Source organism: Cylas formicarius, unplaced genomic scaffold, assembly GCF_029955315.1.
Source record: "Cylas formicarius isolate icCylForm1 unplaced genomic scaffold, icCylForm1.1 PGA_scaffold_8__14_contigs__length_24414737, whole genome shotgun sequence".
NCBI lineage: Eukaryota > Metazoa > Arthropoda > Insecta > Coleoptera > Brentidae > Cylas > Cylas formicarius.
In genome coordinates this window covers 707,337-732,515 of record NW_026844361.1, presented here as the reverse complement: position 1 = coordinate 732,515, position 25,179 = coordinate 707,337, and the positions used below count along the sequence as shown (strand labels likewise).

The 25,179-nt window shown below is 33.0% G+C and overlaps 1 protein-coding gene across 4 annotated transcripts in view; it reads left to right on the top strand.

The window, feature by feature from the left end:
* The window catches only part of LOC132706379 (protein I'm not dead yet), a 50,264-nt gene extending 25,662 nt beyond the window's left edge, over positions 1 to 24,602 (top strand). For 2 of the 4 annotated variants that reach the window (XM_060677687.1, XM_060677689.1), the window contains exons 2-5: positions 13,825 to 14,011; positions 14,065 to 14,938; positions 23,602 to 23,982; positions 24,128 to 24,602. In XM_060677687.1, the coding sequence (XP_060533670.1) occupies positions 13,854 to 14,011; positions 14,065 to 14,938; positions 23,602 to 23,982; positions 24,128 to 24,376 (1,662 nt within the window). In that variant the 5' untranslated portion in view covers positions 13,825 to 13,853 and the 3' untranslated portion in view covers positions 24,377 to 24,602. Of the gene's footprint in view, positions 1 to 3,259; positions 3,447 to 3,559; positions 3,715 to 13,824; positions 14,012 to 14,064; positions 14,939 to 23,601; positions 23,983 to 24,127 lie in introns of those variants that run through there. The other 2 variants (XM_060677684.1, XM_060677688.1) reach the window with 2 other exon arrangements.
* The last annotated feature ends 577 nt before the right edge of the window (positions 24,603 to 25,179 follow it).

The window sequence follows — 25,179 nt, the reverse complement described above, 5'->3', positions numbered from 1 at the left end:
GCCGAGTTACCGAGCGAAAAACCAACGGCCATTGTTTAGGCGATTTGCATAGCCGTATGCATACGGCCAAAGTCTTCCCTTGTGCTTTGAACAACGGCCCATCTCGAGTGGTCGGCTAACCCTTTGGAATCGGCCATTGACGCGTAAGCACGGACCACAGACAATTACGACCACCGCGCCGACGTTACCGTCGGCTGTCAAAAAAATCATGTCAATTACGCCTGTAATGTGGGAAAGGTGAAAGATATAGCTCTGTTGGATAACGCTGCGTTAGATAGAAATCGTGTAAATTGAAAATGTGTCACATTTAGCGTGTTTCAGGTATTTTAAAAACACGACCAACCGATAAAACCAATTTTGACGTTAAATGGCGGAGAATTTTTTGTTGTGTTTGATATATTACCGGTCATTATTCCATCGCGGTGGAGTAAATAGGAATGAATGACACTTTAATGACGGCGTAATTAAAATGTACTTACATAAAATGGCGACATTCACACCATCCAAAGAATGTTCCAATAATTCTTCATTGTCTTGTCAACGAGCGTCAAAGTGATTTCGGGAAAAGGGAATACTTGTCGTTCATAGTGGCAAATGATTAAAAGGTTGAATTACCTTTTAGTGCTATAAGATTCGGGTGTTTTTGAGACTATTTTGCTGAAATAAAAAGTTATGTTTTATGAAGATATAGTAGAAAAACGTAAGAATAATAAAGATGACTAATAATTATTGTAAACTCTATTGGTCCATTATATAGACATTTTTTTGCGGAAGAGGAAAAATATTGCGTCGTCTTTGTTTATTTCAGGATGCGCGCGTAAATCGCCCAGTGACGCACGTTAAAATTTTGAAAATAGAGACAATATCAATCGTAAACGTATTCGTAATTTTAAAATACGTTTACTCAATTGCACGTTCGTTAATAATTGACGTTCGATAAGCGTGAGTTCAGCTTTTTTGTTGCGTTCACTTTTTGAGAAAATTATATATCACATCGGTATATTTAAACCAATAGATCATACTTTAAGAAATAAACGATTAAGGAAGGAATTTGATTATAAATTGAATGATTGAATTTGGTTTTGCTTATTTTGTTCTAATTATTTATAATTATATTTATGGGCGATACAATCTTTTGTTTTGATAAGGGCATTTTGAAATACATTTTATAATAATTAAAGTGGAGCTATGCTACGCGAATGATAGTGGCATATTTTTAATATGTCTGCTGGATATTGGCAAAATTACATCATTGGACCTTGAGAACACTTTTAACAATTCTGATATATTTTTTTTTCGGTCTCATTGGTGTACCTTTTATTGCACAATTGCGCTTCTTATATAACAACAACCATTTAAAGTTGTAGTGCATTAAAAAAGTTGGATATTTTGAAGGGTTTGCTAAAAAACGTTCCAAAAGATATCTTAAAAATTACAAAAATTTGATATATTAGTATATACAGGCTATTTCAATCTGCAATCCTGGATGGGATGCTGGATAGCTCACATTAGGGCAAACTACTTTGTTAAAAAAATATTTTTGCTGTTTCCGATAATATGGCAGAACAACAGAAATATCCGATTTTCGTTTATATTTTTTTGCCAGCTTATATACAAATTTAGAAAAAATGTGGAAATTGGAACTGACTTCGATCTTTTGTCGAAGGAAAAAACTGTAGCGCGTTTGGTTTTTCACAAACCATCATTCACGGTTTTCATTTAGGTAAACACATGTTAGATTATTATACGTTTTATGTATTGCATAAAAATATTCCATTGCCCATTTGTATAAATGTATTGTAAAATTCGACACGCTTCAACAGAACCTCAAAAAGAACATCTAAGCACGGAGAAAACGAGGAAAACGTTGAAATTTTTTGCATCCCAACAATTACAACGGTGTCTCCGAAACTACTGTTTATTTTTAATAAGGCAAATTTTTAAGGAATAATTTTAGGGACAGTCCGGGAGGAATGAACGGACTCAAAAAACTGAAGGTACTAAACACCAAAATATTAAAATCATTCGGAATAACATTAAGATTTGGAACGCCCTGTACTTGGTGGAGCTTAATCACAATATTTTGGTGTCTAGGTATAATCTTTATCAATCACACTATCTATCTCATATTTCGATTAAAAATTCCAGCTTATTTTTCAGAAATTCTAACGGAACTCAGAACATTTTATTTATTTTACAGAAATTATGAGTTATTTTTTCCGAAATTCTGATCTAGCTCAGAACTTTTTATCTACTGTACAGAAATTCTGAATTATTTTTTTAAACAAATCCTGACATCTCAAAACTTTTTATTTATTGTACAGAAATTTTCACTTATTTTTTCAGAAATTTAACTCAACTCAGAAATTCTTCCTCATTTTGCAGTAATTCTAACTTCAGGAATTATGACTTGTTTCCAGAAATTCTGACTTAAGTCAGAGAATTTTATTTATTATTAAGAAATTTGAGTGAACTCAAAAATTCTGACTTCAGCAATTCTAATCTATTTTCCGGAAATTCTAAATCAGAAATTTTTATTTATTTTATAGAAATTCTGTTTTAACTCAGAAATTATTACTTATTTTTCAGAAATTCTAGTAATTCTGTCTTATTTTTTGGAAAGTCTGACTTAAATCAAATTCTTACTTACTTTTCAGAAACTTTAACTTCAACAATTCTAGTCTGGTTTGCAGAACTTCTGACTTAATTCATAAATTTTTATTTATTTTACTGAAATTTTGACTTATTTTTCGAGAAATTCTGAATTAACGCAGAAATATTTATTTGTTTCACAGAAATTTCTACCTACTTTTCGGAAATTCTGGCTCAACTCAAAAATTCCTACTTATTTTCTGACATTTTTTCCAGAAATTCCGGCTGAGTTAGAAATGTTTATTTATTTTATAGAAATTTTCATTTATTTTAGACTTAACTCAGAAATTACTACTTTTTTTTTCAGAAATTTCAGGAATTCTGACTTATTTTTTCGTAAATTCTGACTTAACTCAGAAATTCTAACCTCAGAAATTCAGACTTATTTTCTAGAAACTCTGACTTGAGTCAGAAATTCTTAATTGCTTTTACAGAAGTTCTGACTTATTTTCTAAGAATTTTGACTCAATTCAACCAAAATCTACATTTTATTTTTGGTGGACTTTCGGCGATTTCATAGTTTATAAACAACGACGATAACATTATCTCTCGGAATTTGGGGTCGATATAAATCGGTGCAGATGCTGCGCACCGGCCAGTCATCGACCAAAACGATGCGAATTCGATTTTTCCCTCGGGCAATCCGAAAAGTCGATCTTCTGGAGTGGCACTTCTTGTGGACCGCCGCGGTGCTGAAATTCAGATCGTTTCCATAGTTGGTCGGTCACCGATTCCACGTCGTTTATTATTTATTTTATTTATTTTTCCGTTCGACTCTGACAACGTCGACATCAGTGAGTATATTTTCACGATCCGCTCGGTATGTTTCGCGGTTTTTTTTTATTGGCATCGCGAAAAGTTAATGAATCGGACGTGTTGCGTAATGAAAATTAATTTCCCTTTGCGCTTTCGATTAATAACGATCGTTTTCGCACGATCGCGAATAATATATACCCAGAGTAAAATATACTCGTGCGTGTTAGCGAAGAAAGGAAGAGAATGACAACGGCGGCAGCGTTAGTGTATAGTTTTTAATCGGTTTATCGCGAACTTTGTATATAGGTAAGAGACTCGGTTTAATAAAATAGCCCGTTCAAAGTAATTAGTTAATTCATTGATTGCATAATATTTATTTATTTTTTTGTTGACTCTAAAATTTACATATCTATGTCAAATTTTAAATGAAGATCTTTTTAACTACATTAAGAGAGTAACAACTAACTTTGGTCTAAAAAAGGAACGAAGCAATTTAGGAAAAAAAAGCTAATGGAAATTAATGTTAACACATGAATTGTATATAACATCACATAAAAAATTAAAATAAGTAATAAATAAGAACTAAAAGTTCAGATTTTCACGAAATTATATATTATGACATGACAATTGTTTCGACAACACCGTGTCTTCATTAAATGACATTTGCTAAAGACACGGTGTTTTCGAAACAATTGTCATGTCATAATATATAATTTCGTGAAAATCTGAACTTTTGGTTCTTATTTATTTTGATAAATGGATTTTCATCAAATAAAAGCCACCTCACTTCACATTTTAGCGTACAGCGTGTACGTTCGAAAAATACAAAAATAGCACAAGAGCAAAGTTCTCTTATTTAAAAAAATTGAGCAAAGAAAAGTTATTTGTTTAAATTTTGTTTTGATATTAATGCATAAGCATTAATATCAAAACAGGGTCTATTTATATTTTTTGCAATAATTTTAAATATTCTCGCAAATAATTCAAAATCAAATCGGTATTGCAAATTTTCCATATTACTTGTAAAAAAAACTAATATTTTTTATTTTTTAGAGAAGCACAAATAATTTTATAAAAATTATTTTTAAGTAGCCAAAGCATAACAGGCAAATTAATTAATCGCCATTTAAAGAGCAATATTTTTGAATAATTATTATTACAAAACATCTACTAATAAAGGGAAACATGTAACCACAGATAACCATAAAAAACATTAAAATAAATAATGACGGACTAATCTTAACTAATTTACAAGTATCCAATTTAACAAAATAAGAAAATGAAAATTAACAAATTTTTCTGTATGTCTTATTGTATTAAGTATTATTTTTAAGTTCTTCAAGATTATTAACTGCTCGAGTCCTATAAAGTTTTTGTTTAAATATCCCCTTAAGAAAAAATCTAATGGGCCAATGAGGAGACCACCGTGAATCGGTGCTTCGTCCTAACCATTTGTTATCAGCTTCTCTGTTTAGCCATTCGGTAACAATTCTAAAAAAGTGCGCAGGAGGTCTAATGTACAAACTATAGTTTATGTTGTCCTTCAAAACTCAATGTGTGATAATTCGTTAAACAATTTTTTTTGGCGGCCCTATTAATTTGTGGTTAATAATTCCGCACCACACATTTGTTTGTTGGTAATAATGGTTTTCGGATTTTCATCGGACCACCACCTACAATTTTGGGAAAAGACAACACCATTACTGATGTGTTCATTGAAATTAAGCTGATCTTCATTTATCCTTTATAGGCGATATATTTTTTCTGAGAATATTCTTAACAAAGTTTTTTTTCTTGGGTGGAAATTCTTCTTGATTTTCTTCAGTACACACTTCCTATTTTATTTACACTCCAAAGACCCTGTCTATTTGAAATGAGTTAAAATTCTACCAAACGTTGAATACTGAATTTGTTTTTCTGGACGGCATCCAGTGCAAATATCTACTGCTTGGCGCAGCTCTGCTTTCTCAGATAATGTTAACTGTCTTAGGGGAGGCATTTGAAATATATTTTTTTTAATAATCAAGCAATTATTATTTGACAATAACAATCAATGTCGTCAGACTGTCATAATGTTTACTTCGAACTCTTACCTCTTTATACCGTGGATATCCGCGATTATTTTGGTGGGATTTTGTTTGTCGGATTTGTCAATTAATAATAATTATTCAAAAATTTAAACTAAAAATGTTGATATTTGAATAATGATTTATTAATATACCTATTATAATTAGTAATGCTTAGGCTACTCAAAAATAATTTTTATAAAATTTTTCGTTATTATTAAATACGGTTGCAACAAACATATAATGTTTGTTTCGCTAAAAAAATGATAGAAAATTCGGACTAAAAAATTTTTTTGTCTTATTAAACCCTGTTAATTTTTAATTCTTAACAAGTTTTCTTACTCTCAATATTACTAGGCTTATTTTAAAATTGGCGATCAAAAAAATATTGGGCGCCACATTTCGTTTGTAAGGTATGAGAAAAAAGTTTAAGACATTTAAGTAATGAAAACAGGCGATGCCTACTTTTTGGAATACGAGTGATGTTTTTTTCTAAACCTGAAATAGATTAATATACTCTTAATGATGTTGATGATATATGGAGTGTCTCTCAGCAACCGCACTTATTTTCACAATCAGAACCTAATAAATTAGTGAGAGATTCAGGTTAGATTAAACTTCGAAAAAACAAATTTACTGGCACAAGAAATCTCATATTTCAAGAGACAGAATTTGTCGACTTGTTTATTTCACTGATATTCTTAATTTAATAAAGGAACTTAGTACAGACTACAATTCTGAGAATTGACTGACTGACTGACTCATATAAGAGAAGCCTTAAAGCTCTTCTTTTGCACAACCGAAATGTTCTTGTTTCTGTACCTGCTGCTCATTCTGTACAAATGAGAGAATACTACGAAAATTGGAATTACTGCTTGAAAAAATCAAATGATGGATCGATGATTTGTGGTCACTTAAAAAGTATGGGACTTCTACTGGGTTAGCGTCATTATATACGAAGTAACCCTGTGTGAGTGGGACAGTATAAACAGGCAGCAACATTGGGTGAAAAAGAACTAGGCAAAAAATCAAAGATCAAAAAATGTTCTTTGCGATCGTCTTATTGATCGAAGAAAAATTCTCTTGCCTCCGCTGCATATTAAGTTAGGACTGCCGAAGCAGTACTTTAAAGATTTAAGTAAAAATGGAGCATATTAAATACTTATATAGAAAATTTGCCGCTCGCTCAATTAAGGCGATTAATGGAAGTCTAAGACTTTGTGAATACGGTTTTCATTTACTGATGTAATAAAAGGTTTTTTTAGGAAACAACAAATATTCAAATTTAGGGGAATGGGATGCAATGTGAGTAGAATACTACACTTTTTATACTCGCATTTGGACTACTTTTCCGAAAATCTTGCTGCTGTAAAGAAGGAGCAAGATTTGCAAAAATATTTTATATATCTGTGACTGCCTTCACTGTAGGCCTATCCAATATCAAAACTGATTTCCGTGGCAACCGCTGTGCCGCTGCGAGTGGTCGATATCTATGGTGACAAAATCGATTTTTTGACCAGGTAAGTTATTTAACAAAATATATCTTTTCCATTTTATCATTCGATATTACACTCTAATTTGGGGTTCTTTTAGTAAACAATCCAATACCAAAACATAACTTAACATCATAAAATTAGTAATTGTATAGCAATATAATAGTCACTTATCCATTCCTTTTTATTACATTGTAGGCTGAATGCAATGCCACGGAAATAGACTAAAAAGGAGTAAATTAAATTTGCAGTTAGTTGGGTTCTTAAAAATGGAATGAAAATTAGGTGACTGGTTGACGATTCGGACTTCAGTTTTGAATCACACATGTAAAGAAAGCTAAAGGTCTTCCCTAAGAGAAGCAGAACAATTACGAATATAAAGCCAATGTTCCATCTAGACAAGTTTTCACTCCAAAACGAGAATACTTACAAACGTGCAGTAAAATTCATTGCGGTCTAGATACTAAACAAACGAGAGAGTTTGCATACGAATTCAGGAAACACTTTGCCTCCTGCCATGCAATAATATCCCGCATGCAGGACGTATGGGCCAGTTTCATATTTTCGCAAATAACTTTTTCAAACTAATATTGTTCTATTTCAAATTATTTCCATAGGTTCTATAATATATGGTCTAACTTTGAAAATTTTCCCAAACTTCCCGACTTTCCCTTATAAGAAAATAACTAATCCAAATTTTTCAGCAAAAAATAAATGGACTAAAGTATTGGTTGTAATTCGTTTTTTGTTCAATTTCATTTGAACAGAACGAACAACAGACACAGAAGCAAGAACATTTCCGTTGTGTAAAAGAACAGTTTTAAAGCTTCTCTTTGATGAACAAATAAAAAGCATCCAGTCCTCAGAATTGTAGTCTGTACCAAATTTGTTTATTAGATTAGGAATATCGGTGCAAGAAACAAGTGAACCACTTTGCGCCAGTAATTTTTTATTTCGAAGTATAGATGCTAAAATTTCGATAAGACCCTTAGGTTAACCTAAGTCTCTCACTAACTTCCCGACTGTGCCTTATAAAAAAATAACTAATCGAAATTTTTCAGCCAAAAATAAATGGACTTAAGTATTGGTTGTAATTCGTTTTTTGTTCTTGTACTAATAAAAATGTTGTTTAAATCAATCAATCAATCAATCAATGTCAGATCGAAGTCAACTTGAAAGTTGAAAAATTGTTGGCCTGTGTTATCGAACATGTAACAATTTTTGGCAATATTGCTATTTTAATTGTGCAGTTAATAAAAAAATTCCATATGTTGTACACTCAAATGACAACATTGTATAAAAAGAAACATACATTTATACAAAAACGAATGCAGACTAGGTATAAAAAATAGATTCATATGTATAACATAGCACAGAACAAACATTAAATCTTTCCGATAATTTCTTCACAAAACTCACTTGCGTTATAATAGTCTTCTAGAAAAATAGTCTTCTAGAAAACTTTTAATTTTATGTCTAAAAAGACCTTTGTTTCGATTTTTATAACTCGGTTGATTTAATTGCTCTGTCAGTCTTGGTCTGAACAGGAGTGTGAAAAACAAAAATACATGGAATCGTCATTATTATATTTGGTTTCTTCTATTTTTCTTGATTCTTGTGATAAACAAACGTTAATATTTCTCTTGTAATATAGAGCGCTACTTTAAAACACATATAACTAATGCAGAACTAACACAAAACTGATATCAGCAAAAAATTGGAATTGAACTTATAATTGAGTGCTACATAATTTTTTCAACGTTTTCAATGTTACCGTCATATTTAAGGTATTCAGAATTCCACACCAACAGAAGGAAAAATTTTATTCAATTCGGCATCTAAAGTTACAGAAAATATTTTAGTTACTCTTTTTTCACGATATTGTTATTATCATATCATATTTGGAAAATAAAATTATTTGACATTTATCCGCTTAAAAGTCGATAAAATTAGCAAAAATTAAAAAACGTATTCATATCTTCCTGTAACTCATGAAAATCTTCTGCATATAGATCGTATTCTGATATCGTTTTTTTGACAAAGATTCCTAACGTTTACAAAGCAATTTGCACTTGGTTTAAATCTCATCTCATTTGTTTTAATGGATTATTCTTCTTTGTTTTAATTTTAAGCTGTAAGCTGTAAGCTTAATTTTAAACGTTTCAAATTAAATTCATAATCCGTCACGTTACATTATTTTTTAATTAAAGGAAAATTAAAATAGATTGATTGATTGATTGAGAATTGATTGGATTTTTCTAGGCAATTATTCCCTGACCATACAAAGGTCGGTGTGTCTACTAGAAAAAAATATTACGTTAAATGTTCATTATAACCACGATCTAGTTTATGTTTATAATTGTTTTAACGCTTACATGCAATTTGACATATGACAATATATACTAATGCATTGTAGCCGAAATTTTCGCGCTTTAAGTTGTAATTATGGTTTTTTATCTCCCTTCAATACTCACGATATGAAATAACACAGGCCAACCATTTTTAAACTTTTGGAAGTTGATTTCGATCGGATATATAAATCTATCACGTTAGGTTTTTTTATCAACATTATAAAAATCTCGGTTGATCTAAACATTATTATTAGTATAAGAACAGAAACCTAATTAAAAAATCTAAATTAAATAAGAAAGTCTCAAATAATAGACAAGTCCATTTATTTTTGCATGTTTTCTACAAAGTTTTCGTAATTTGGATATTTGTTGTTTCCCAGAAAAGCTTTTATTGCATCAGTAAATGAAATTGCAGGACCTACCAAAATTCCTTTCTTTAATTTTGAAAAGGCGGGAAATTTTCCACATAGGTATTTAAAACATACTTCATCTCTATTTAAAGCTTTAACGTAGTGCTTCATCGTCCCAATTTAATATGTAGCGGTGGTACGACAATTTTTCGTGGATCAATAAGATCCGGGAGTTAAATTAACCCATTTTGGTCAGTTCTTTTTCACCCGATGTTGCTGTCGGCTTCTACTATCCCACTCACCAAAAAGCAGGAGTACTTCGTGTATCCTAACTGCTTGCCTAGTAAGAGCCCCACAAATTTAAGTTACCACAAATCATGGAAATATAGTCCCTGTATTTGATTTTCCCAAGCAGATTTTCGTAGCATTTTTTCATTTGAACAGAACGAGCAACAGACACAGAAGCAAGAACATTTCCGTTGTGTAAAAGAACAGTTTTAAAGCTTCTCTTTGATGAACAAATAAAAAGCATCCAGTCCTCAGAATTGTAGTCTGTACCAAATTTGTTTATTAGATTAGGAATATCGGTGCAAGAAACAAGTGAACCACCTTGCGCCAGTAATTTTTTATTTCGAAGTATAGATGCTATAGATGCTTAGGTTAACCTAAGTCTCTCACTAAGTCATTTTCTGGTTGTAAAAATAACTTGCTGAGAAGCACTCTATATATCACCAACATCGCTAAGGGTATATTAATCTATACCAGCTTCAGTAAAACTGATAGTATCTTTCTCTAAATTGACTGGATTCTCAGGTACTAGGACATCTGGGTCATGTGGGAGTTGAGGTTCGGATAAACAATAACAAAAAACAATCTTTTGCAAACTTTTAGTATTATATCCACGATTATTGCAGAAATAGCAGTTATGATGGTAATTTGTTCGCTCTCCCTATATCATAGTTATTTTAAAAGGTTCCATTATCCAATATCTTCACATTACCTTACAAACAACACGTGGCGCCCCAGGTTTGTCTTTGATCACCAATTTTTACTTTAAAATAAGCGTAGTAGCGTTTTTTAAATTTCTTGAGCACATAGCAAAAGGTATTTCGCATATTTTTACAAACTCTTGAAATTTTCAAAAGAAATTTAACTGCACAATTCTCACTAACCTCATTAAATGCCTACAACAAACGTTACGACCCGACGAAACTATATTTTACTTTCGGGGATTCCCCGATAGTATTCTGTTAATTTATGCAAAATGCATGCCAGTGGCGTAGCCATTTCAATTTTTTGAATATTATGTAATGTTTCCATTTTTAAAACATTAAATCACAAAATCTTTGTTGACCTGTAATAATTGATTAAATTACTACGCATCTTTTAAAGAACTGAAAAATAGATAAAACACAAGAAAAAAATTATTACTAAGCATTTTATTCTAGTCGAACCAGCTTGTTTAAATATAAAAATAAAAATAGGAATACCTCGGAAACATGGGTAGACAAATTCTTCCCAATAGTTGAAATGGCAAATAAAATACTATTGGGTTTAATTATGGCATATGTTGTACAATGTATTTATAATTAAGGATGGAATTTGAATATGAAGAAATATGTAGTTAACTTTACTTTCCTAAACATTTTTGAGTGGTCCTTTATGGAAATTATTTTAGGTTATGCGCCTCCGCACTATTAGCACACCCTGTATTTGAAATGTCTAGAATCTTTTGACGAATGCGGAAATGCTAGAATATGCAAGGTATTCTACTTAAAATAAAGGAGTTGTTGGTAAATATAATATAAGTTTTTAAAAGTGTAAGTCGACTTTCAAATGTCAGCGTGAAATCTCCAAATCGCAATATTACAAGAATTTGAAAAATCGATGTCACGGCCATTTTATGCGCGGCAACGTGACTTTGTTAAATACAAAAATTCGACAGATTGTCAACATGCTCAATTTAAAATTAGCATGACGAACAAAACACAATTTTTTTAAGTGGCACCGTATTTTTAAAATTTGTTTTGAATTTCTTTTAAAATTCTTCAACTTTTTTATTAATACCTAAATGTAATAGTTTTTTCAATATTTTAATTTTTAAAAGGTATTTTAATAGGTAGATCACTCACATTTGATATTATCAATATTCGAAGAACGGAATTTAAATTAGATGCTACAGTGTGTAAAGAAATATATTTGGACCGTTTTAAATTGACAAAAGTATCCAAAATTCGATACCCTGTTTACAGGGTCGTCCTAATTGGAGTGTTTTAACAGGAAAAACCTATTTCTAAACTAGATTGAGCAAAATCGATTTATATGTCAAGGGCTTGATTTTTGGGAAACATATAATGGTAAAACCTCATTGCGATACCTTCACTACCAACCGAGATATAAGATATTTTTTAATTTTCCGCCATTTTCAATATTGCCAATAACTTTTTTATTTATGAAAATTTTAAGTTTGGATAAAAGCATATTAGGTCATTTTTTAAGGCAAATGCAGTGGCGTAATCAGATTTTGTCTATAATTTTCTGTTTTCTCATAAATGAATACAATTACTTATTTTATATGCCAATCATAGTTAGCTACGGTCTTAAAAAATGCTCGTGTCGAGTCCTTTTGAGCCATATAGATTTGTTGGTATCTGTCATGAAAACAAGCGGAAAGAAAGGGGATTTTTCGTTTATGTATTAGTAGTCTGGGCATATAGCTGTCAATATCAATATAATCTTCGTGACCAAACTTAAGCTGTTAGTTCATTTAGCAATTTAAAATGTACCAAAATTATGAAAAGTATGATATGAAAAAGTATTACATTTTGTCAAACGAAAACGCAGAGGCAAGCAATGAACTTGTATTTGAAAATCAAGCTTGTCTATTATTTGGAGTGATGAAGCGAGAATTGGCTGTTGTGGACTATTTAACAATATTTATCGCTGAAAAACAGCAAATCCTTATGCTGTAGTGTATCAAAATCGGCAAGGTCGCTTTGGATTCATTGTATGGGATGGAACTTTTCGAGGTAGACTTGTGGGATCTTATTTTCAGACTTATCAGACAGCGGATGGTTGTATAAGTAATATGAAACAACATGTGTTGTTTCCTTTTTGAAAGACTTGACCGACTTGGAAGGAGTATTTATTATCGGTCAGAAGAAGAATTCAACAATGTTGGACTGGAACTAGAGGCCCCATTTTGTGGCATGCGAGATCCTGTGATCTAACTCCTCTAGATTTTTTTTATGGTTAAGGTAACATTTTCTAAACCAAAGCAGATTTAGAAGAAGCCACTTGAGAAGCGTTTGCTTCCATCAATCCCATAGAGTTGGTGAATAGTTACCATTCAGTACGAAAAAGGTGCGGTCAGTGTATTGAAGAGGGCGGAGCCCACTTTAAACATATACGTTTGAGTATTGCAATATAATTAATATAAAAGGTTAAAATTTCAAATTTTGCATTCTAATATTTATTGTGTTTTGTTTGTTAAGTTAAAATAATTACAATTTTGTTTTCTTAATTATTATTAAAATATTAAATTGTTCTTAGGTTTCGTGTTTTTCGCTTAAGTTATTTTAAATTGGCCTTATCTTTTTAAAATTATTTGAAAGGTTTCTATGTAATACATAAAAAATGTCCACTTTTTTTCATTACAAATACCAACACATTTATGTGGCTAATAAGGGTTCGACACGCTCATTTTTTAAGACCATTGCCATATAAATTAAGCAAGTTGTATTCATTTATGAAAAAATGAAGAACTTTTGCCTTAAGAAAATGCCCTAATAATGTTTTTATCCGAATGCAGTATTTTCATAAATATAAAAGTTATGGGCAATTTTCTAAAGGGTCGAAAATTGAAAAACGCCCTATATCTCGGCTAATAGTGAAGATATGACCATGCCATTTTAACCATTTTTTTGCGATTTTGCTTTATCTATTTTAGAAATAGCTTCAATTACGACCACCCTGTACAATAAGCCATATTACCTTCTCATTGACACATCAATATAAAAAATTACATAAATGAGACCGAATCTTAGACCTGAAAACTAGATAAAGAAATGAAAAAATAGAAACCAACAGTACAGTTACGCTGTGGAAATCTTCTATTCTTAGAGTGCGAAATCAAACGATTTCTCAAAATTTCCAGTGAAAGCGGACGGCGGCGCGCTCGCAACGATGGCTTCCGCCATGAGGCTCCTGTTCAGGGCGCTGAGGATCTACTGGAAGTCGATATTCATCGTCGTCTACCCCATAGCTCTCCTCCCCGTCTTCGTGTTCGACAACGAGCCGGCGTTCAGGTGCCTCTACGTCGTCCTCCTCATGGCCGGCTACTGGCAAGTCCTGAACCCTTTCACCTCGAGCTCGCGTAGTAAACCCAACATTACAGGGTCTTCGAGGCCTTACCCCTGCCGGTAACCTCCCTCATCCCGATGGTGCTTTTCCCGCTGATGGGCGTGCTCGACTCCGATAAAGTCTCCCTCTGCTATCTCAAAGAGACCAATATGATGTTCGTCGGTGGCTTGGTGATAGCGATCGCGGTCGAACACTGCCACCTCCACCGTAGGGTGGCCCTGCACGTGATTCAGCGGGTAGGCTGCAGCCCGAGGAGGCTCAACTTGGGACTGGTGACGGTCACCATGTTAGTGTCGATGTGGATCTCGAATACCGCCGCCACCGCCATGATGATCCCGATCGTCGAAGCGACCCTCATCGAGCTTGAAGAACAGGGCATCGGGGAAATGTTCGAAACGCCCATAGACTTGGACAGCGACATATCGAAGGAGGAAAAGGAGGAGAACGAGATCCGGAGGCCCACCAAGACCACCATGTGCTATTTCATATCGACATCGTACGCGGCCAGTATCGGCGGCAACGGCTGCATCATAGGCAGCGGTACCAACCTTACGTTCAAGGGAATCTACGAGGCAAGGTTCGACAAGAGTCCCGGCGTGGAGTTCGCCAAGTGGTTGTTCCTAAACGTGCCCCTCATGCTGATCATGATGTACCTGACGGTCGTCTGGCTTCAGTTTTGGTTCATGGGACTGTTCAGGCCCAATTCAAGGGACGCGAAGAAGATAAAGGTCGGCACCCAGGGCGAGTTGGTCGCGCGGAAGCTAATCGGCAGAAAGATCGACGAGATGGGGCCGATGTCGTTTCACGAGAAGGCGGTCGCCGCGCTTTTCGTCCTCTCGGTGCTGCTGTGGTTCTTCAGGAAGCCCCAGTTTATCACCGGCTGGGCGGAGATGATCACACAACACAAGGTAACGCGGAATTTCAACTATCGCTTCGCTTTCTACATGTTCAATATTGAAAAAATATATATATAATTTTTTGTAAAGTTATATAGTATTATTAACAATTTACAATTTTGGTGAATCACAATAACAGTGACAAAAAAGATCGCACCTCGATTACAAAAAACAACAGGGCAGCCTATCAAAGAAAAAAATAAATACCAATATATATAAAAAAAAAATGACTACCGATAAAACTAAAAAAGAAAAAAGTGTCAACGCGGGCAATGCGAGACGAGTTCACAAAAACACACTTTCTGCGTAGAGACCATCGGTAACCAAACTAACTACGATAATATCCAACACTTGTAACTCAGGTCTTATGGAAATAAAGCTATCTTTATCTTTAAAAAATTATCCCTGAATATTTGATAAACTAAAATGAACCTTCAGTCATTCCAGTCACGATTGGGGTATAGTTATTATACTATAGCTATATTAAGTTGCTTTATAACTCAACACAATGCGATCTATTGCTCAGATATTGAACTTAACAGATACAGCTGAGAAACTGAAATAATGAAGTTTTGCCAACAACATATTGTAATGAACAACATATTGTAATGTTAGCTTAGCTAAAATACAAAAGAGCCAAACAGGTATAGCTTCCCTCCTAATGAATGATTTTGGCCAAATTTACAAAAGTGAAAAAAAAAGTTTTCTGCATCAAAAATCGATTTTAAATTATTATTAAAGAGGTTTAAAGAAAGAAAAAGTTCTTATCAGCTTTTTGCAATGATGACCGTTTTTTTTATAAAAAATCCGTTCAGATCTTATGGTTAGTTGCTGTAATATTTCAACAGTTTGAAATAGGCAGTTTCTGATTATTTCTTTGCGGTTACCAAAGAGTGCCGTATATTTTGTAGTTATTAAATAAAATGGACATTTTATTGGAACGAGTTCTTTATTAGTTTTCTGCAATAATGTGTCGAATTTTCAAAAAAAAAAAATTTTTTTTGGACCGTTTTGTTCATAAAAACCCCGTACGAGTCTTATGATTATTTGTTTTATATAAAAGCAGTTTGAAACAAGTTTTTTTATTATGTCTTTGAGGTTAGTTTTGGTTAGTTTGTTTGTTTGGTTGGCCTATATTATGTAGTTATTAAAAAAAAACTAAATTAAATAGTAGCGCAATATCTTATATTTATGTTAATTGAGATTTTGTATAAAAAATGTACATAAGAAATAGGTTAATTTTGAAAATATTGAAAAAAATTTATTAGAAAAAATTCTTTAATTTTCGGTTTTTACAATGACTTTTTTTTGTTTTCCCGCTTTTTTTGTATCGTTTTGTTCATAAAAAAAACATACAAATCGTATGATTAGTTGCCTTATTACACTTATTTATTAAATAAAATATACATTAGACTTTTTTTGGAAAATAATGAAAAATTTTATTGTAAAAAGTTCTTTCTTTGTCAGTTATCTGCAACAATGAGAATCTTCAGAAAAAAACCGGACAAATTCGCGTTTTTTCAACTTTTTTTTATGTAGACCCCAATTTAAAGAAACAGGAATCGATCCATCTATATGGGCTAGACTAAACAGTTCATTAAAGTATTTTAATTTGAAATTTATCTCGAAAATTCGATTTCAGTGAAAATCTTCAGATGCACTGATAGAAATTTTTTAAGTTAGGATCAATGATTTTATTGCAATTGAAAAAGGCAAATTATTTTTTATTTATTGCAACTTTTTCATCTCTACAAGACTAAAATCTTGAAGTGCGATGTCCGAATTTTTTAAAATACCTATTTGATTTTTTTTACTAATCATCTATGAAAAAATGCCGCTTAAAGAAAACAAAATCCGAAAAACCAAATATGGGAGTCCGGGTTTATAATAATGAAGTTGACGATGGTTTTTCGGAGGTAGAGAAAAATCCTAGTATGTCATTTTGTTTGCCCTAAAATGACAAACTTTAAATCTCGATTTTTCCCAAAATCAAGCGATTTGACTGTAAAATTTCAAAAGTTTTTGCATCATCATCTCTGGCATCGTGCTTTAACTTCTTAAAAAGGATTTTTATGCATTTTTTAAGTGTTATTAAATTTTCTAAATAACCACAAATATTAAAAATAATATCTAAAACTAAAATTAAAATATTAAAGTGTTCTTCGTTTGTTGGTTTCTTCTTTTTGACTTAATTTATTTTAAATTGGCCTTGTCTTGTTTGAAGTTGCAGTGTTTGTTAAATTATTTTAAAGGTTTCTATGTGACGTGTTTTTGAACATATTATGCACAGGCCTACTAATACATAATCAAAACATTTACATATTTCCATCACAGGTACCAATAAATCTGCAAGCCCAGTTTTAATGATCCGTTTCTCAGTAAAACTAGCCATTTTCAAAAACGGACTTTGCCGACAACTCTCGAGACACTTGATATTCACCACACGTAGAATACTATAGAGTACGGCCGAGACCTCAAGTTTAACCGAATAAATTTTAATAAATCGCCCTATATATTTCCGAAGTTTGAGGAGTCGGTGTTTTTTCACCGGTACACGCATCGTAAATAAAAAATTAGTTTTCTGCGATACGTAAAATAATACGTAAAACGTCGCCTAAAAAGGTGACCTCTGCCAGAAATAAGGTTATGTCGTTTCGCGATTAGAGGTCGGGGTCGGACGTTTGAAAATATAACGACTATTAGCGTTGGTTTTTGGGTAGACCAAAGATCGAAGGTTATCCTTTAAGTCGCGGTAAACAATCGTCTGGGGGGTTTATTCGCTGCCACGTTGACACGTGTACAGTTTTGTAGGTCGAAATATCCGTTTAAACATCGCGTCACAAACAAACAACAACAAACGTTGCTTTTATTTTTAACACCGGACGCTTGCGTTTTTATTTAAAGAAAATTTATAACAGTCTACCGTTAACGTCAAAAGTGGCAAACGATAAAAGTTTCGAGCTCTTGGCGCCCTCTACATATGCCTAGGTGTTAACACGGTGCGTGTATATACAGAATGACACAACCTGTTTTTTTTTCAACTTAATTAAATCCTTTCATCACTCTTAAAACACTATATATCGTCACTTTGATATTTGCCGATGTTTCGTACAGAAATCACCAGAACTTTTATATTTATTTGACTATAATTTGTCCCGGAACTGCATTTTTAGGTGAGAAGATAAAAAACAGAATAAACTTATCACATTTTCGTGATATTTTTATTGCAACTCATTGATTTATTGACATCGAAAAGTACTTTGTTAACAAAAACTTTCATGAAATTAAATATAAGATACAAAAAAAGTAGACAACAAATCAGTTTACATAAATAATGTGTATTATACTATCTTGCTACCCATATTAAAAATAAATATAATTTAATCATCATAGATAGATAACCTGCTGCCTTGTTGCATTTTTTTTTGTTTTGCGTTCTGTAAATTGGTGCGCCTGGCCATAATTGTTTTATTACAAGAGTTTTGACAGGATCAATAATATTCTTACCTCTAGTTAATAGCACAATGGTTTTTAATGATGAAAGGATTTAATTAAGTTAAAAAAAACAGGGTGAGCCCCTCTGTACATATACGCACCGTGTTACACACTACAAATTACAAAATATAGAGGGCACCAAGACCCCGAAATTGTTGCAAAAAAAAACATCACGAAAATCTAATAAATATATTCTTTTTTTAACTTTTTTAAAAATTAGGTCCATATTAAAAAGAAAGTTGATGGTGGTCGCCAGATGCCGAAATGTGAGATTCAATACTTAATCATGGGAGTTATAGAGCAGATAAAGTGGCCAGGAAACAAACCAAAATTTTTCAAAATGCAAAACGACATTTTATTGAGCATTAAATTGCGCCATTTTGCTTCCATTTAATCAATTCTCTATCTCTTACGGTTTCCGAAATCCCAATGATGAGCGTCGAATTTGAGCTGCCCTGTACAGTGTGGCCTAAACCTATCTCGAAATTTATGAGTGTTATAAAAAAGTTTGGATACAAAAGCTGTTTCCAGTAAAACAATCTTTAATTTTTGATATTGTTTCAATTGTCACTCAACTACATACAGGACTGTCAAATAAAGTTACAATTTTTTAACGATGTATACAAAGTGTCCCATAAGTAATGGTACACGACAATATATTAGATCTTTTAGGTAAAAATATAACAATTTAACGGACATAAAATTTTATTCGACAAAAAACTAAAATTCTTGCATGTAATCAATTCTTCTACCAAACGAAAAACCTGAGAGTCTATAGAAATCTATAAACAACACAACAAGCACAATCTGTCACTAATTTGGGAATCAGTCATCCGAGACGATATTTATGACTCACATTTGGCTTCGCCCCCCTGACACAATATATAAGCAAGTACGGAGTAAAATGCGAGCCAGTTTCAATCAAGTTCTGAAGAAGCCAACAGGATGATTGGAGAAAGGTTAGCAATTTCGACTAAGCAAAAACCAACGCAGGAGGAATCCAGAAGTTAAATTAACCAAAATATTGTTTGTTCATAAATAGTCAATGCTATTCCGTACGAATACAAAGTACGTAAACTTAAATAAAAACAAAATAAATTTAAATAAAAATCGTTTATCTTATTAGGATGATAGGATGTTATGTTATGTCATTATAACCGTAAAAGTAAAAAGTTTTTTCTGAAGGGCACTAGTTTTTAGCTAAAAACTGGATATTTTGTTTTAGATATTTTATTTTTCAATAAAATAAATTCTCTATTTAACCTGTACAATGGCAATCTAATTGATCAAAATATTATTTGTTCATGGGCAGTCAGTGAAACGCCACTGGTTTCCTTAAAAAGAGGATTTTATTTTTTAAGTGACCTCTGTACATCGGATTGAAAAAAATGAAGAAATTTAATTTCTTTGGAAATGATTGGAGATTGCAAGAATAATTTTTATTTTAAAAGATATCAGTGGCGTAACATCAATGTCCGTCAAAATGAACAGCTGAAATTCCGTACGCCCGCAACTGGTGCATTCTAAAAAATTTTTGGTGCAGTAGATCCCTCTGAAACATGATACATGATGTGCTAAATTTCATTAAAATTAATTATTTTTAAAATGGGCACAAAAGTCGCTCCCTTAATTCGAAAAACACACCCTGTATATCGTTGAATTCGTCTTTTAAAGGGCTATCCGAATATGCAAACATATACAGGGTTTTTGATTAAAAAAAAGTGAGAGAAGCAATATTTTGCGAAATATGGCAACGCCGTGTATTTGATAAAAGATTTCAATTTTGCATATTTTCTAGGAAAAAGTATTATTTTCTAAATTATGTTAAATGTTTTAAAAGGTGATATATGCAAAGTTACAAAAACCGTTCTAAGATAACCATAACCCGAATATATTCGCTAGAGACTGATATATAGATATTTATATACATCATTGGAATGGTCTTTTAAAAGTTTAATAAAATATAGGGTGTTCCGTTTAAAAAAATAATACAAAAAACATATTTTATAACACTCATAGATTTCGAGATAAGGTATAAATACAACAATCCGGCTGGTACGTTATTTTTAAGGGAATGCGAATGATGCGAACGGTTTCGAATGCATTCTTTAACGAAACGAATTCGTTGTCTTTTTCTTTCTGATTGGGTGCTTCACAAATAATAATAAACGGTTCGAGGCAGTGAGATACGAAAATTTGATTCGGCACTACACTCTGTTTCTAAAAGCGTTAATAAATTATTATTGAACTTTAAAGCTCAGTGATTTTAGCAGGGTAGTTGTCCTGCCTGTGCCTTAGTGTTTAAAATTAAAATTATAGTTACTTTCCGGTAGTTCTAGGGAAAGTTTTTATGGAAGGATGGTACTGGAATTAAATCATCCCCTGGAAAAGGTTAAAGATTAATAATAACTCTTACTGGCAGCAAAACTGGATGTGTCAGTGGAGGGTTACTGGCATGTCAATCAAAATGAACTGGGGACTATCAAGAAGGCGTGAATGCTGCTATTTTTGAAGATCTCAATATCTTAATCTCTCTGTGTTTGTTATATTCATGGATAATGCGAGCTATCACTTAAGAAACTCGCACATCTTCTTAGGAAAAAGTGACATTATTCATAGGCAGTTTCACTTAGCTGATCCCGAGGACATAAACACTTGTCTCAAGTAAATGCTCCGAAAAATTTTTTTTTTTATATATATAAGATTACACACAGTTAGTTAACGATAGAATAAACGTCAAATATGAGTGATCTACTTTGAAAAATAATGGCACTATCGTAATTTTCTTGCAAGTGTGAAAAACTAATAAAAATAAAATAAAATAAAGGAGTTGAAGAATTTTAAAACAAATTCAAAACAAAAGTTAAAAATAGGGTATTTCATTTAAAAAAAGTGTATGTTTTAATCGTTACTCCTTTTTGAGCCGCCCTGTATACTTCAGTTTCAAATTGTGCATCCTAAGAATCTTTACACATTTGTACTCACCATTTTCTCATAACTTTTGAAACCAGTGGGATAATGAATTTTAGTATTTTTTTGGGATCGCATTATATTTCTTTACAATTTTTTTTTCAGAAAATGACATTTTCATAAGTCAAAAGGCATAGTTTCGGTATATTTTTTTATGATACTTTATTCTCAAGGTCCTTTTATCCTTAATTCAAATCCTGATTTTGGTGACATTCGATTTTTTTTGCATTTGTTTATTTTATTTTATATATTTTCATTTATTTATATTTGTATCTTTTACTTTACCAAAATGAATTGTTGTAAATGACCAATAAATAAATTAATGCTAATAATAGTCCCTTTGAAACTAAATTAATCCAATGTGTTCAAGCAGTGCATAAATGAAGTGTTCCATAAAAAAAACAATGCCTTATGACTTATGAAAATGCCATTTTTAGTAAAAAAAATAGAGAATTGTCTCATATAATAACATTACATTGGAAATGGAACATTCTTTTCTTTTTAAAAACTAAAACATAAGTTTCTTTCATTTTCTCTTGGTCTTAGTATTTTTTCTTCGCGTTTTTACGACTGTTAGTTTTGGAAATATAACCATACAAATATCCTTATGCAAATTTATTTTTTTGTCAAGCAAGTAAGGTTAATAATTTTATATTTCTATATTTATTGAAACCTTTGAGCCCTCGATATCTTCCAAAACCAAAATTATGGAAACGCTACGTTGATAATCTATTTGTTAGTTGGACTCATATTCAAGAATACCTCCGAGATCTTCTTAACCACTTAAATTCTATACACCCTAACATACGTTTTACTATGGAATTAGAAACTAATAATAATCTCCCATTTTTATATATTCTTATCTGTCAACCATCAACCTACCTACACACACATCATCACCTGCCCCAAAAATCATTGGTTATCTTGTTTACAGAGCCGTAACACTATCTCAATTCCATCTCCTCTTCTCTCTAATAATTTCCACATTAGAGATATTAAACACTCCATCACAAAATCTTCACCACAGCCTTCCAAAGACAATGAGTCCGAAAGCAACCCGACACTTACCATTGTTGACCTTCCTTACATTCAAAACATCACTGACCACATATCAAAAATTCTTCAGAAATATAACGTGAAAACCAGATTTATGACTTGTCCAAAAACCTCCCAACATCTTCGATGTTCCATTCCATGCATATGCGGCACCGAACGAAATATATCAACTAGGCTCAAAGAACATGAAATAATGTTGATACTACTACAAATAAACTAATCAGCGGTTGCCGAAGAATATCATGCAACTGTACATCAAATCTTATTCGACAAAACTCAAACAATATATAAGAAGCCAACAGTATGATTGGCGAAACGTCCGCAAGTTTGACTTGTAAACAACCGACGCTGGAGGAATTCAAATGTTTTGTAAATAGTGGTAAACTTAATTAAAAATTTGCCCATTTGGTAAGAACTTTCGAAGACACGGTGTGCAATATTAAATCTACACATTAAACTCAACAATTTGTGTATTAAACTTTTTTTTTTCTTAAATGTGAGATAAAAATACTCATAGACGCGTAACATTTGTCGTCATATAATTGTAAAATTCAGTAGCTGGGGGTTTTTGAAAATGAAGAATTCAATGGTGTTGTCAGATTGACCACTGTTAATACAAAAATTCTTAAAATCTCAGAATTTTGGAGGTTTTTGAACATTTGAACGCTGGGAGTGTATCAGTCAAAGGTTATCAGACAACATTGCTGTTAGCGTTATTGAACTAGTAACTACTAGGGTTACTAGTAAAAAATAGTTAATAAAAAGTACCGGAACGCTCAACTATCTCCAAAACTGCCTAAGCTGGAACGATAAAATTCAATACCTGGGTGTTTTTGAACATGCAGAATTCAGTATCGCTAACAGCAGTGTTGTCAGATTTCGTGGTGATATTTATAATTCTGGTAACCTTTCACTGATACACTTCTAAAGTTCAAATTTTCAAGAATTTTTGTATTAACAGTGGTCAGTCTGACAACACTTTTGAATTCTTCATTTTTAAAAACCCCCAGCCATTGAATTTTATCGTTCCAAATTTGTCAACTTCGCAGACAGTTTTAAACGGTTCGATACATTTTAGTAACCCCGTATTTACACGTTACGTAACGTACAAAACCACTCCACCTATTTTTCGTCATTTGAAATTTTTGTTCAAGGTCAAAGACGCGACCGCCGCCCTTATTGTCGTCCTCCTCCTGTTCGTGATCCCCTCCCATCCGAATTTCGTCTACATATTCAGCAAGGACGAGGCGAAACGTCCGAAAATCGCATCCCCCGCCCTCCTCACTTGGAAAATCGTGCAGCAGAAGTTGCCGTGGGGTTTGATATTTCTGCTCGGGGGCGGATTCGCGCTCGCGGAAGCCTCCAAGGCGAGCGGCATGAGCGAAATGATCGCCAACCACCTCCACGGGTTCGCGATGTTGCCGCGATTCTGGATCATGGTGATAGCGAGCTTGTTCGCCACACTGCTCACCCAGTTTTCCAGCAACGTCGCCGTCGCGAACGTGGTGTTGCCGGTACTGGCGGAAATGTCCTTGGTAAGTGTAAACTCATCTGGGATAACAGTATAAGTTTTCTTGTTCTGGCAAAATAATCGAGCCACATGCCCATTATATTTCGGATTCGTTTCGAATTGTTATTTCAACTCGTTCTTTGAAAAATATATTTTATAATGCATTTTAGGTCGCCAGAATCCATCCCATGTATTTGATGATGCCGGCCGCTCTTTGCTGTTCGTTCGCCTACTGCTTGCCCGTGTCGACGCCGCCCAACGCGATCGCCGCCGCCCCTTGCAACATGTCGTCGACGGACATGGCCAAAGCAGGTCTCGGGGTGGCCATAATATCGATTCTCACGCTGTTTTGCGTGTTTCCGTTGTTGGGGCCCCTTATCTGGGATCTCAACACGTTCCCCGACTGGGCATTGGCGTAAATGTGACGATTTTACGCGTAATGTCACCTTAGTTTAGGAAGGACACGTTCGAGTTGAAAGTGTTGTGATCTAGAAGATTATTTCGTATTTTAAAACGGGCGATAAAAGTCAAGGAAACAATTAATCTTAAGTTCCAACCTCCTGCTGGATATTTATTTTATCCGCTCAAATTTTTTCGTTATTATACGACCAAATTGTGATATAAATTCGGACAATAAAGTATTTCTACCTATAGGTTTTTTTTGTCACCGACCCTGATCCTACTGCCAAAATCCTTGTTTCCGACTTTAAACTCTACGGTAAGTTGTGACGTCATAATTGTAGAATTAAACCTACGATGGATGGCAGATATGAAAGAATGTCATTAACAAATTGCCTATTGTTTGGAAAGAAGAAAAAGAAATCATCTGTCAACTAAATAATTCGCAGTATTCTATGCGTATGAGAGTTGAGTTTGGGAACGCTATCGATTAGTTTCGATCATTATTCGGAAAAAGTGGTCGAATAGCTGTGCCCAGCCGGGGCATCGTGCAGATATAGCGCAAAGTTTGAGTGTTGGTGATTGGAACATGGAACATGCGGACTTACAATTGCGGGTAGTGAAGCGTGGGTTTCGTTTCTCAAGTTAGTGAAAAAAACTTGGAAATCGTTTACAAAATTTAGTGCTCATTATTGCCTAGATTTAATTGTGTCGGACGTCATATATTGCGGACATTACCTACAATTTCACGTTGCTTTGTTTTCTATATACGAGGTGTGTTCAAAGTAAGGTTACTTTTATTTATTTATCAAAATTATTGTTG